Here is a 14,707-nt window from a genome sequence, read left to right as displayed (position 1 = left end):
CAAGAAGACGCTAAAAGGGGCTGTAGGGGAGCGAGCGAGTGAGTGCGGAATTCCTAGAACGTCCCTCTCTCAGACCGGAAGTGTGCTTCTTCTTTCTCCCTCCGCCGGCGGCGGTGCTTTAGAAGCCAGGCAGAGGGTGAGCCTGCAGGGGGTTCTGGTTGGGGGGGCTCGGAGGTTGTGTGTGTGGGGGGGGGGGCTGGCTGGTGGAAGTGGGGCAGTGTGTGTGGGTGGAAGAGCCCAGGCGGTTCTAGGGTTGGGGGTGGGAGAGGGGAGGGAGGGGCTCCAAGTTAAGCCTGTCCTTCCTCTCCTCCCTTCCATCATCCTCTCGGGAGGGAGGCAGGCCCTTTGCGGGGGGGGGCGTCTCTCCCCCCCCCCCCCCCGATCCACCTGTATGTGTTTGGCCAGCACTCCCTTCCCTTTGGAGGACCTGGAAGGGTCTGGTGTGGGATTTCATTCTCTCTGCTTCAGAGGCGGGAGAAGGTGGGCTTGGAGAGCGACGCTTTCCTCTTGAGGAGACCCTGCCATGCCTGAAAGGATAGCAAGACGGCTCGGGGAAGTCTTATCTGGATGGAAAAGCAGAAGATGCCCATGGCCTTTGGGAGGAGGAGGAGGAGGACGAAGGTGAGGGAGGTTGGCTGCTGGGATTTTAGAAAGAACGAAGGGCCAGAAGAGGCCAGAATCGCTGAAGATCTCTCAGGCTCCATCAAGAGAGGAGAACCCTAGTTGAAACGGCCCCATGGGCCACGTAGTTCCCGCATAAGGCCTTGGCCCCAAGCCGTTGGTAGCCCACTCCAGAGTCTCCCCTGTGGTGGAAGACAGAAAATGACCCCATGATCGAGATGCTTGATTTCATTATCTGAGGCCCATTTCCTGGCTATTGTGGGTCATCAGAGAGGGTAGGGCATCATCCCTCTTTCCAGGAGATGTCCTCTGGCCAAAGGGTCCCTCCTGAGCCTCAGGCAGTGAATGACAAACAGGAACAGCATTGGAAGGGAGGTGAGGTCTTCTTATGATGTGCCTACGCCTTCATAGAAATTGTATGATTTCCATTGTTTCTAAAGCTGGTATCTTTATCTGCACTTTTGTTGTTGCCAAATTCTTTCTCGATTCTTGTGTCTCGCTTGCTTTCTTGGCTTCAACGGTCTTCAGAGTTAGTCCAAACAAGGCAAAAAAAATCTTTCCAGCTGAAGAACCCGAAGGAAAAGACAGAATCACTTGCTTTCCCAAATCAAGAATTTCTCTGTATTGTGCTCTTGGGCTCTCCCTCTCCTATGCTTTCTCTACTTTAAAGAAAAATATACATCCACAGGGATCAATACAGTTTTTCCCCTGGAAAATAAAGGAGAGAAAGTATATGAAAAACGAACATTTTCCCACACCCATCCCCTTGTTCTCCTTGCAGATCCTGGAAATAAGTTGGAAACACCTCATCCTTTGTCTCTCCTTCGTGGAGGAATGGAGACGGGGTCCATGCAGCCGGAGCAGGTAAGAGAGAAGGAATGAGGAGAGGAACAGAAGCTGGGTGCTTCTCCTCTACTTCCTTGGTCCCCAAAGGAATCTTACTCTTTCCACTTGCTTCTTGCTCCTACTCCCTAGGAAGGAGAAGACTTGAATCCTGCACTGAGCGACTTAATCAATATCTTTTTCTGGACTGTCCTTCACAAATGTAGAACACTTTTCTTCTTTTTCCTTTCAGGTTGCAGAAGCTCTGGAGGAGCTGGCTGTGAATTTCTCGGAGGAGGAGTGGGCTCTGCTGGATCCCAGCCAAAAGGCTCTGCACGTGGAAGTCATGAAGGAGACTTTGACCCATGCAATGTCTCTGGGTGAGCTTTTTTGATGTCCTGTCCTTTAAGATAACCCTGTATATAATGTGTGTGTGTTTAGCGTTTAGTCATGTCCGACTCTTCGTGACCCCATGGACCAGAGCACGCCAGGCCCTCCTGTCTTCTACTGCCTCCCGGAGTTGTGTCAGGTTCATGTTGGTTGCTTCGCAGATACTGTCCAGCCATCTCATCCTCGGTCGTCCCCTTCTCCTCTTGCCATCACACCTTCCTAACATCAAGGTTTTTTCCAAGGACTCTTTTCTTCTCATGAGATGGCCAAAGTACTGGAGCCTCAGCTTCAGGATCTGTCCTTCCAGTGAGCACTCAGGGTTGATTTCCTTTAGAACTGATAGGTTTGTTCTCCTTGCAGTCCAGGGGATTCTCAACATGAGATATAATGCTAAAATGCAAAGCCCAAATCACACCATCTGAAAAATATTATAAAGGAAAGTGTCATGGCAGAACACTTGGTAAAAGCTGGTTGAATCAATGGCTGGAGATATTTTTAAATGTTTTCAATTTTTTTCTGAAAATTATTTCACGCATTCAGTGACAAATCACATTTTTATTTCAGAAACATGGGTGCCCCGTTTTGAGATCCCTTTGCTCGCTGCTTTCCCGCTTCTTTTGCTAAGCCCCATGGGGCTTAGGTGGCGTAGGAGTCTCAATGGTGGCCCCACATAGAGGACATTGTTGTTGTTTAGTCGCGTCTGGCTCTTTGTGACCCCATGGACCGGAGCACGCCAGGCCCTCCTGTCTTCCACTGCTCCTTGGAGTTGGGTCAAATTCATGTTGGTAGAATTCATGAATTTGACCAAACTCCGGGAGGCAATGGAAGACAGCAGGGCCTGGTGTGCTCTGGTCAATGGGGTCACGAAGAGTCGAACACGACTTAACGACTAAACAACAAAACAAGAATTCATGTTGGTAGGCATTTGTTTTCAATGGCTCCAGAGACTAGGACACGGAGCAATGGTTTCACACTGCAGGAAAGGAGATTCCATCTGAACATTAGAAAGAATTTCTGACGGTCAGAGCTGTCCGGCAGTGGAACAGGCTGCCTTGAAGGGTGGTGGAATCTCCTTCAGAGGTTTTTAAGCAGAGGCTGGATGGCCATCTGTCGGGAGTGCTTTGATGGATGTTCCCACATGGCGGGGGGGTTGGACTGGATGGCCTCAGTGGTCTCTTTCAGCTCTACGACTCTATAACCCCCCAGTAACAATAATGGATATATTTAAAAATCAGCTATTAAAACACTTTAAAGAAAGGAAAATCAAAGGCTGCAATGAGTTTACAGCAGATATTTATAAAATTTGGGAAGAAGATGTCTTAAGACACGTCCTAAAATTGTTTCGTTCTATACTGGAAGGTGGAGAACAGCCAGAATAATTGCCATATTAAAACCCTGTACTCCTCTTGTCATCTAGATCAAGGACAATGCACTGTCTTGTCGCTAAATGTGTTCATGCAGACTGACATGGTTTTACGCTAGGAAGGAAGATGTGGGATGCTATTTGCATAACACAGAGTGTCATAAACATAGTGAATTTTTAAAAATGGATATTAACTATACTCTCGTTAGACTCACTCAAGGCTTTTAATTGCAGAGTCTGATGTCAGTAATGGACTGGATGAGAGAGAATAGACTGAAACTTAATCTAGAGAAGACAGAGGTGCTCCTGGTCAGTCAAAATGCAGATCAAGGAGAGAGATGCAGCCTGTCCTGGGTGCAGTTGCATTACCTCTGGACACACAGGTGCACAGCTTAGTGAGGGATGCTCCTGGATTAGCCTCTGAGCCTGGATGCCCAGGTTTTGGCATTGACTAGGCTGCCCAACAGATGTACGCACCCTTTTACATATATGCTATTTTTTCTACCATTCCGTCTTTTATTTATTCTCACTGCTAGAGATTGGTGCTCTGTAGAGCTTTGTACGAAGCACAGCATCCCAGGTGGGGCTGAGTTTCATCTCCCTCTCCCCAGGCCGTCCGGTCCACTTACTGGGCTCCGCATGCTTTTGGAGTCCTTCTTAGGCGGTGGTGCTCCAATCCCAGCCAGCCTTTTGCTGCCTCCCCATGCAGCCAACCACTCATTGACTGTGCAGGCAGACTCCCTGTCCTACCTCCTTGCCGGAGTGGTTGGCTGCCTGAGGAGGCAGGGAAAGGCTGGCTGGGCTCTTTCCTGGATTGGCGCACTGCTGCCAGAGAAGGAGCCCAGCAGCATGCGTAACCCGGTAAGTGGACCAGGCAGCCCGAGGGGAGGGAGATGGAACTCAGCACCACCTGGAGTGCCGTGCGTATACAAAGCACAAAGCACCCATTAGAGACTCTCTGTTCTTCCAATGGCCTTTCACCTCATCCCTTTAAGCCGCCTGTATTGCATCTCACCTGCTTAAGTCTTCCCATCACTTATTCCTCTGGTATTGCATGAAATAGGCCCCCATCAGGCCTGACATACTGTACCTTTCATGATGTTCCTTGACTTTTCTCCCCCACAAGCTGACCTATGGAAGGTGTATCCTTCAAGGGTTTAACATAGGCCCCCTTTTTTTTCTATTTTTAAGAGCTTCAGTCCTTTTGGGGGGGGGTAAATTGTGGGTGGCTCGCTTTTACTTCAACCACTGCCTAATCTACCAAAAAGAGAGATAAGGAATGATTTTATCTTCTTAATTCTTTCTGCAGCGGAATAATCCTTGCACACCTTTCCTCTTCCACTCTTCCTTGCTCTTCCGCATCATCATAAACGTGGAAGCAGCTTGGCAAACAAAACGGCAGACAGATAGATCCTCTAAATCCCAGGCCTGACACCTTCTCCCCACATCTGGATCATGACCTTTGTTGTTTATTTTCCAAGGTCTGTCCTTGGTACTCAGGTTTATTTTATTTATTTATTTATTTATTCCATTTATACCCTGCCTATCTGATCAGACCATGCAGGGGTCTACAGCAGTGGTTCCAAAACCTTTTTTTTATTTGCAGCTCCATTGACTTAACTGGCCCTGGTTGCCCAGTACAGAAAGACTGCCGTATCTACGGGATCAGTACCAATGATTTCAATTATCTACTGCTCGAAAAAAAAGATAAGGAAAAATAAATAAGAAGAGCCCTGTGCTGGATCAGGCCCAGGGCCCATCTAGTCCAGCTCCATGTCTCTCACCGTGGCCCCACCAGATGCCTCTGGGAGACCATGAGAGACCTGTCTCCCGATACCGTAAAATGCGTCAATACACATTCGTAGCGTGTATTACCAGGACTGGCTGGTCGATGGAATTAGGGACTCCACTATATACAGAGCTGAAGGGAAGCTCGCTCGTGGCCTAACGTCTCTAACTTCACCTTCCCAGGCACCGACACCAGAGAAACTGCAGTACAATACTTTGGGTGAGGAGGGGAGATGGGAGGGGGAAAGAGGAAAGGATTCTGTGGCACTCTCCGGGTGACATGGCATGCAGTTTGGGAACCATGGCCCTACAGGATTGGCCCCTGGTTCTTCCTTCATGGAATGGCGAAGGCGTGGGGGGGACATAGGTCCTCGGGGTTGGTGGGTCTGTCTCAACTTCAACCATCTGTCCCTTATTCTCCCTCAGAGTGAACACTGTTTGAGTCCTTCTCACTTTGCCTTTCTAGGGACTGAAGTCTTGGATGGACAACGTAGAGGTCTTTTTGCATGGACAATATAAAAAGTCTTTGAAAAATGAAGTAACTTGGCATCCTTTTCATCTGTGTGGCAGGCGTTGGAATGATGCTGGGAATATATCCTTCCTCGTCTCTTCTGTCTGGAGGAGCCAAAACAGCTTCACCGCAAACTGTGGGGAAAAGTCGATGGAGAGCCGTTCAGTGTTTTTCTCTCCCGGAACCTTTTCAGAAGTTGAAGGTATCTGCCTTGTTTTTCTTTTTCCAAAGCTAGACATTAAGAAAACTGAGAAAATTGTCACCCGCTTGAGCCCTGAATCTCAGAATCAGTCACATGGTTGACTCAAATTTTTCTTGACAGTAAAGAATAGCCATAGAACCCCCTTGCATTGTGTATGAAGCTGAAACGTTTTCCCTTCTCTCAGGGTGGCCTGATGACCTTTGAGGATATTGCTGTCCATTTCACGGAGGAGGAGTGGACTCTGCTAGACGAAGACCAAAGGGCTCTGCACCGAGAAGTCATGGAGGAAAATATAGCCAGTCTGATCTCTCTGGGTAAGTTTTGTCTTTCAGCCGCCTTGGTTCATATAACCCAATATTACAGATAGGAGCAAAAAACGAATGCCATGTGCATAAAAGTTTTGTCCTCTTCTAATGTGCTTGTCAGGGTTTCTGGTTCAGGCAGAGAAGTCCCTGTTAGCCTCCCGGCCACCCTACCGTACTGTTTCTATTGTAGGTAGTGTACGATGTCCATTTTAAAAATGTATAGCAAAAACCTTTTATCACCCAAAACTGATGCATGTTGCATTGTAACTCAGGAAAAAAAGTACACCACTTAGTAGTCTAATTACTTACATTAGAAAGTTCATCTTGTAGAATGTCAGTCCCTTTTCCTTCAATTTTAGTGAAATCATCATTGGTCATTGGAATATTTCCATTGGATTTTTCACCAGGATTTATAAAGAATTCTTTTTAAAGTGTACTATGAAGTCCATCCTGAATCATTGATCCAATAATTTCTGTTTATAATTATGTGCCATGCGTGCTTTTACAACGTTTCCTTTTGTCTCTGTGTTAAGAGTCAGGCTCTACATATTTCTGCACTGCTTTGTTCTTTTGATTGAAAACTAGTATAGTTTCTGTTGGCTGGGGAATCTCTTGGAAATGGGCAATCCTTTACCATGTGCCTAGGCTTGCTACAGCTCCAGCAACTGTGTGAGCCAGCCCCCTTCTATTACCTTCAAATTTGAGCCATGTTCAGTTGAGGTTTTTGGGAAGCCTTTTTGATTTATGCATTCTTCCAATATTCTTGGAAACTTATTATATACGTATAATATATACAGTGGTGCCCCGCATAACGAGCGCCCCGTTTAACGAATCCACATAGCAATGTGGATTTTGTGATCGCAAAAGCGATCGCATTGCAATGTTTTTAATGGGCAAACATCGCATTGCGATGATCGGTAAGCATTTCACTTACTGATTTTCGCATTGCGATGTTTAGAAAACAGTTGATCGGTGGTTCCAAAATGGCCGCCGGGGGAAAAAATGGCCATCCGCAGCATTTTAGCACCCTTTCCTCGCTTACCGGGCAGCGAAAATGGCAGCCGGATGGAGGATTTCCGCATAGCGATGAGTTTTTTTCCCCATAGGAACGCACTAAACGTGTTTTAATGCGTTCCTATGGGGGTTTTTGCCCCGTATAGCGACGATTCCGGATAGCGACGATTTTCCTGGAACGGATTATTGTCGCTATGCGGGGCACCACTGTACTTGGAAACTTAGTTGCTATATAAGTTGGGCAAAAAAAATCATCAAAATTTTTACCCTGCAAGGTTGTGAGAAATCCCGTTTTTTGTCTGTCCATTAGTTCAAACCTAGATAAGCTTAAATTGTTGAATACTGTTATTAAACTAAGAAAAAAATGTGACTGGTTTAGAACTGAAAACACTATAAGATCTCTCAAGTGCTTCTTGCATATCTTTGGTAGTTTCACAGCATTTTGTCTATATCATCTTAGCGGCTCCTCATTGAGCATTGGCCACTGCCTCTACCGGTCTGTGTTCGTTGCAAATAGCAATGTCCTTACAAAGCTCTGGGATTAAACTATTTCTCCTGATAGAAATTCAGAGATGCTAGCACTGAAAGGACTCCAGATAATGCCTTGATGTGATCAAGATCCATTTTTAATTGCTGGATAGATTGAAAGTCAACTTGCCCCTCTAAGGTCCTTTCTAGCCAAACCTGATAAAAGCAGCACACAAGGTTGTTTCAGCTGTATTAACAAAAATATAGTCTTTAGATCTTGCAAGGGACTGTTTCCCTTCTATTCAGAACTGGCTAGGCCCCATCTTGAGTACTGTTTCCAGTTCTGGTCACCACTCTTCAAGAAAGACGCTGACAAAAAGGAACAAGTTCAGAGCAGGGCAACAAAGACGATCAGGGGGCTAGGTAAACAAATGGTCAAGGAGTACCTTACTACCTTGAACTAGTTCAAATCTCCAGGGCCGGATGAACTGCATCAGAGAGTACTGAAGGACCTGACTGAAGAATTCTCAGAACCGCTCTCCATTATTTTCTTGAAATCATGGGAAATGGGGGAGGTGCCAGAGGATTGGAGGGCCAGTGTTGTCCCTATCTTCAAAAAAGGGCAAAAAAAGAGGAAGCTTGGAACTACAGGCCAATCAGCCTGACATCAGCCCCAGGGAAAATTCTGGAATAGATGGTAAAGCGGTAATTCTGCAAGCAACTAGAAAACAAGGCAGAAAGAACTAGAAGCCAACACGGATTTGTCAAGAACAAATCCTGCCAAACTAATTTGATCTTGTTTTTTGATCAGGTAACCTTCCTGATAGACAGAGGGAATGCTGTAGACGTAATATATCTTGACTCCAGCAAAGCTTTTAACAAAATGGATTCACAGTTGGCTATAGAATCATATTCAGAGGGTGATGATTAATGGCTCCTTCTGTAACTGGGAGGGGGTAGCAAGTGGGGTATCCCAAGGGTCAGTCCTGGGCCTGGTGCTCTTCAATATCTTTATTAATGACTTGGATGAGGGAGTTCAGGGAATGCTTGTCAGATTTGCAAATGATACCAAATTGGGCGGAATAGCTAATACCCTAGAAGACAGAAATAAAATTCAAAATGACCTTGATAGGATGGAGCACTGGGACGAAAGCAACAGAATGAAATTCAACAGGGAGAAGTGCAAAGTACTGCATCTTGGAAAAAGAAACCAATGGCACAGTTACAAGATGAAGGAATACCTGGCTCAGCAATACCTCAAGCGAGAAGGATCCTGGAATTGTCATAGATCACAAGCTAAATATGAGCCAGCAATATGATGCGGCTACAAAAAAGGCAAATGCGATTTGAGGCGTCATTAATAGAAGTATAGTTTCCAAATCACACAAGGTGCTGGCCCCCCTCTATTCAGCACTGGTTAGGCCTCACCTTGAGGATTGTGTCCAGTTCTGGACACCACACTTCAAGGAGGATGCTAACAAATTAGAACAAGTTCAGAGGAGGGCGACAAGGATGATCGGGGATGGAAACCAAGCCTTATGTGGAAAGGCTGAAAGAACTGGCCATGCTTAGCCTTGAGAAAAGACTGAGGGGTGACAGGAGAGCACGTTTCAAATATTTGAAAGGCTGCCCTATGGAGGAGGGGCAGGATCTGTTCTCAATCGTTTCAGAGTGCAGGACACAAAACAATGGGCTCAAGCTTAAGGAAGCCAGATTTCATTTGAATATCAGGAAAAACTTCCTAACTGCTAGAGCAGTAGGACAATGGAACATTAGACCTCAGGAGGTGGTGAGCGCTCCAGCCCTGGAGGCATTCAAGAGAAACTGAGATCATCACCTGGTAGATATGCTCAGATTTGTATTCCTGCCTCGAGCAGGGGGTTGGTCTCAGTGGTCTTAAAGGTCCCTTCCAACTTCATTATTCTATGATTCTTTAAACTCCAAACAAAAGTAAAAGCACTAAAAATTATACTAGACACTTTATACTGCTAAGTCTATCAGCCTCTTCGTTGTTGTTGTTTAGTCGGTAAGTCGTGTCCGACTCTTTGTGACCCCATGGACCAGAGCACACCAGGCCCTCCTGTCTTCCAGTGCCTCCTGGAGTTGGGTCAAATTCATGTTGGTAGCTTCGATGACACTGTCCAGCCATCTCGTCCTATTGATCAGTCTCTTGGGAGAGGCTAAATAGAACCAATCCATTGTCTGAGCTACTTTCATAGCAAACATCCACACTTTTTGATGTCTTTCCATCAATCAAATTATTAGATACCCTGAACATTTGAGAAGGGAATAAACTTCCTACAAGGTAACTCTGCTTACCCACTCTTCCCCTCCCCCTTGGTCAAGCTGAAATAGATTTTGTACAATTACCGTATGATGCTTCAGAAGAGATGGGAAAAGATGAGTTGACCTTGATTCTCACAGATAACCAGCCAGATGTTAACAATTTAATTATAAGGCAGGTCCTTCCACTTCCTTCTCTTACCCAAGAGAACAGACACACTTTTTCAACAGGGCAGTTGGAATCGATTAATGCTTTTGCTGCCAGTTCTTTAACGTAATATTTACATTTCTGAGGTTTGCTCCCTGACTTGACAGATTGTTTCTCCCTTAGGTTCAACTCTGAATATTTTTCTCATTGCAGCTACTTTGACGAGAGAGAAGAGAAGTGAGGAAGAAGGCGGTATCATCTCCTTGAGACCTCTCATTGATATAAAGTGGAAACAACCCTTAGAAAGCAGCGGGAGCATCAGTAGTAGAAGCCGCCATGTAGCAAAGAAGCTGTTGAAATCTTTGGAATGTGGAAGGAGCTTCAGTCAGCGTGGACGACATGCCTCCCATATGAGAATCCATAAAGGGAAGAAACCATTTAAATGCTTCAGATGTGGAAAAAGCTTGAGTCCTGGGGCAAACGTTGCTCACCACATGAGAATCCACACAGGAGAGAAACCATTTAAATGTTTGGAATGTGGAAAGGGCTTTACTCAAAGTGGAAATCTTGCTTCCCACATGAGAATCCACACGGGAGAGAAACCTTTCAAATGCATAGAATGTGGGAGGAGCTTTAGTCAAAGGGGAAACCTTGCTTCTCATATGAGTAGACACACAGGGGAGAAACCATTCAAATGCGTGGAATGTGGGAAGACCTTTAGTGAGAGGAGAAGCCTTAGGTCACATCAAAAGACTCACACAAGGGAGAAACCTTTTAAATGCACGGAATGCGGGAAGAACTTCAGTCAGAGCAGTAGTCTTAGTTCACATCAAACAACTCACACATGCGAGAAACCCTATATATGCATGGAATGCGGAAAGAGCTTCAGTGATGGCAGTAGCCTTAGTTCACATCAAAGGATTCACACAGGCAAGAAACCACATAAATGCATGGAATGTGGAAAGAATTTCAGTGTCAGAGGTAGCCTTCGATTACATCAAAAGACTCATGCAAGGGAAAAGCCATACAAATGCATGGAGTGTGGAAAGAGCTTCATTCGGAAATGTCAGCTTAGTTCACATCAAAGAACTCACACAGGAGAGAAACCGTATGAATGCATGCAATGTGGAAAGAGCTTCAGTCAGAGCAGCCACCTCAGTAGACACCAAAGAACGCACACAGGGGAAAAACCCTATAAATGCATAGAATGTGGAAAGAGCTTCAGTCGAAGCAGTCATCTTCGTTTACATCAAAGAACTCACACTGGGGAGAAACCATATAAATGCCTAGAATGTGGGAAGAGCTTTAGTGACAGCAGTCACTTTAGTAGACATCAAAAAAGTCACACAGAGGAGAAACCATTTGGATCAGAAAATCTGGCAAGGGCTTCCATGGGTTCACAGAACTCCCTTTTCATTAAAGTCTGGTCACCCATCGTAACGATTAAGACAGTTTAAGCTGTACCTCCATTGAGTCTTTGACGGAATGTAGTATAGGTCATATCTTTTCCACGACTTGTTATAAGGAAGGTAATTTGAGCCATAATTCTCTGAATTGCCCTGATTTAATTTGTTTCCACAGTGCCTTCAATACTTGGTTTTGGTGCAGTAGCTAGACATATAAACGGATCAAAGCAAACTCCCTGGGGTAACAGGAAAAAGTGAAAAGCAAAGAATCCTTTTTAAAGGTCATATGTCATTTCAAAACCAGTACAGTGGTGCCTCGACTTATGACTATAATCTGTTCCAGAAGATCAACGTAACTCAAAATGGTCATAAGTCCAAGCACCATTTCCCTTTGAAATGCATTGGAACGCAATTAATCCATTTTAGCATTTTTTTAAAAATGCCCCCCCCAAAAAAGCACACAGAAAGCCCCATCAGAAGGTGATGGGGCTTTAAAAAAACAACCAAAAATAAACAACAAAGCAAGCCCTGAAGGCGCTGTGCTTGAAAAAACAAATGAACCAGGGGATCTCAGATGGGGGGGTTCTTTGGGAAAAGCTGAGCAGCGGCTCCCGTTCCAAAGTTCCATAGTTTTGGGGGCGTACTGTAAAAAGTAATAAAGTTCCCTGACCCCTGCTCTACCCGTTGGGGTGAAGGAGCTACAAAGAAGCAGCCTCTTCACCGACCAACGGTTAGTACATTTGAATTTCCCGCCTTTCCCCCCTGCATTTTCTGTTTGTAATTGGAAGCTCCGGCCACAAGTTGAAGCAAAATTTTGCGACTGGAACTGGTCGTAACTCGAAACTACTGGTCGTAGGTGTTACATACAGCACTGATGTTACCTGTCTGTCATGGGTTTGGAGGGAAAGTTCCATCCTATGGGGAGTGGAAGGCGGGACATCAGGAGGAGGGGCTGTACTGTATAAATATGTGATGCGTGTGTGGAGATGCTGAGACAGACTGTGAGACACTGGGTTGGGACGAAGCAGCAGCTGGGGAAGAAGAAGCTGTTGTGGGAGTCTGGGTGTCTGACAGGGTACTACTGTGTGTCAGAGTACCAACCTGATAAGTTCAGGTGTCTGTGGGTTAGCCAGAACTGATGGGTTCAGGGTCTGTGCTTTAAGTTAAAGGTTCTAGGTGAACCAAACTGTATGCTTGTGTGTGTGAGAATAAGCCACGTTACTTTATTTTATTCACCTGATTGTTTTATTTACCCTGTTTGTATTTAAAATAAACCTTATTCTTTTGTTGTTTAAAAATCCATCCCTGGTCTGTGTGACTTATTATAGGGAATGGTTGGTGGCAGCTTAGTAACTGTGTGATAGATCCCAGTAGGTCTGGGTTTGTCACATTGATTGGTGTCCAGCGTGTGGGATACGACTGGTCCAGTTGTCCAGCGGTCCAGCAAAGCCTTGGCAAGTGTGCCCAGAGCAAGGGGGGTCTAGTCAGGGACAGTCTGAGGCGCGTAGGTAATCTTCTAGGTGTACCTCACGGGGAGGTGCACTAGTAGAAGAACGTGCCAACTGGGGAGACTTAGATTAAGGTGCTCTGAGGCAGCCTGATTTTGGCGGGAAAACGCTGAGGCAAAACTGCGTAGCAACAGTGAGCTAGCTTGCCAGCTGAGAGGCCCAGCAGAGGGGGGTAGGCTCTGACTCGATACTGTTGCAAATTTAGTGCTGAAGAACAGCAGCAATCTCTGGGGAGAGCTGGTTCTGAGGCAAAAAGGAAAAAAGTGGTCGTTTTATTTTGAGGCTTGACTTTTTAAAGCAGCCTGTTCTGAGGGGGGGGTTATGCCCTTGACTCGAAGCCAAGTAGCAGAAATGAGTGAAGTGAAAGACCCCCAGATTGACCAAGGTTCTGAGGAGGAATTTGGCTCAGTGCAAGGTGACAGCACAGGAGAGCAGGACCCAGAACTCAGAAAAATACTCCTAGCCCAACAGCATGAGCTGAGGGTGAGGGAAATGGAGGAAAGATTAGAGAGAGAAAGAAGGGAGGAAAGGGAAAGGCAATTTGAAATGGAGCAAAGGGAAAGAGAGAAACAAAGGCAATTTGAAATAGAGAGATTGGAAAGAGAAGAAAGATTGGAGAGAGAGAAAATGGCGTTTGAATTAAGAAAACTGGAACTGATGAACCAGAACAATAATAACAATAGGGATTCTGAGGGAGGCCAACTGTCTAAAGCTGACCTGAAGAAATTCCCTGTGTACCACAAGGGAGATTGTCCTGAGGTGTTCTTTTCCTTAGTGGAAAGAGCGTTTGTGGACTTCTCAGTGAGGGAAACTGAGAAGATGACCATCATGCGTTCTTTAATCAGTGGTAGCCTGGCTGAGGTTTATGCCGAGATGCCTGAGGAACGGATGAAAGATTTTGCAGAGTTTAAAAAACTGGTGTTCGCAAGACATGGGATAAATGCAGAGCAGCTGAGACAAAGGTTCAGGTCCCTCACCAAGAAGCCAGAACAGACTTTTACCCAAGTGGGGGCCCAATTGGTGAGGCTGCTTGAGAAGTGGCTGTCGCAGGAGGGAACAGAGACCTATGAACAGCTTAAAGACTTGATAGCCCTGGAACAGTTCTATTCAGTCCTGCATGGGGAATTGAAATTCCAGGTGAGGGAAAGGAAACCGAAATCTGTGGCAGCAGCCGCAGAGATCGCGGATTTTATCTCCCAAATAAGAAAGCCCTTGGGTGAGGGGAAATCTGTAGGTAAACCCAAAGAAACCTACAGCAAGTACTCTCAGGGACCAGGGAAAAGCCAGCAAGGGGGAGGGGCCCATGGTGAAGGGAAGCCCTCAGGCATGAAACCAAGCCCTCAGAATTTGGAGGGAAAACCCAAACAAGAGGAGAGAGAATCAAAATACACCAGAAAATGCTATTTCTGTCAGGGAAAGGGTCATCTGATCTCAGAGTGTGAGAAATTGAAGCAGCTAAAAGGAATGGTGCCTCAGAATTCTAGTGGGACCAAGCCAAAAGCTGTGTTCTGTGTCCAGAAAGAGCAAGGCTCAGTGTCACAGAGGGAGCCTGTTGCCATAGCTACTCAGTCTGGAACAGCTACCTCTGCTGATCAGGCTGAGGAAAATGGTCCTCTGGTGGAGGTAAAGCGCTGCTTGCTGATAAAAACAGATTCTCAGTTGTTTGAGACAGCAGGGGTGGACGTAGGAATACTTGACCGTCAGTATAGGGGGCTGCGGGACACTTGTTCCCAGGTAACCCTGTGCCATCCAGATATCATCCCTAGGGAGTTTATAATCCCAAATGAGAGCATGAAGGTGGCAGGGATTGAGGGGCAGGTAATCTCTCTGCCAGTAGCTGAGGTACCTGTCAACTTTCAAGGCTGGAGGGGAGCTTGG

The 14,707-nt window shown here is 45.9% G+C and overlaps 1 protein-coding gene and 1 long non-coding RNA gene across 5 annotated transcripts in view; both read left to right on the top strand.

The window, feature by feature from the left end:
- Positions 1-14,707, top strand: part of LOC144587339 (uncharacterized) — a 251,289-nt gene that overhangs the window by 155,110 nt on the left and 81,472 nt on the right. The window lies entirely within an intron of this gene.
- LOC110070096 (uncharacterized) overlaps positions 17-14,707 on the top strand; it is a 25,840-nt gene continuing 11,149 nt past the window's right edge. Inside the window, exons 1-6 of one of the 4 annotated variants that reach the window (XM_078387094.1) lie at positions 17-136; positions 1,403-1,485; positions 1,697-1,823; positions 5,555-5,697; positions 5,882-6,011; positions 10,129-12,177. In XM_078387094.1, coding sequence (XP_078243220.1) covers positions 1,456-1,485; positions 1,697-1,823; positions 5,555-5,697; positions 5,882-6,011; positions 10,129-11,372 — 1,674 coding nt within the window. In that variant the 5' untranslated portion in view covers positions 17-136; positions 1,403-1,455 and the 3' untranslated portion in view covers positions 11,373-12,177. Of the gene's footprint in view, positions 137-385; positions 997-1,402; positions 1,486-1,696; positions 1,824-4,802; positions 5,698-5,881; positions 6,012-10,128; positions 12,178-14,707 lie in introns of those variants that run through there. The other 3 variants (XM_078387096.1, XM_078387093.1, XM_078387097.1) reach the window with 3 other exon arrangements.

This window comes from Pogona vitticeps, chromosome 2 (genome assembly GCF_051106095.1).
Source record: "Pogona vitticeps strain Pit_001003342236 chromosome 2, PviZW2.1, whole genome shotgun sequence".
In the NCBI taxonomy this organism is placed as follows: domain Eukaryota; kingdom Metazoa; phylum Chordata; class Lepidosauria; order Squamata; family Agamidae; genus Pogona; species Pogona vitticeps.
This window is presented reverse-complemented; position numbering and strand designations above follow the sequence as displayed.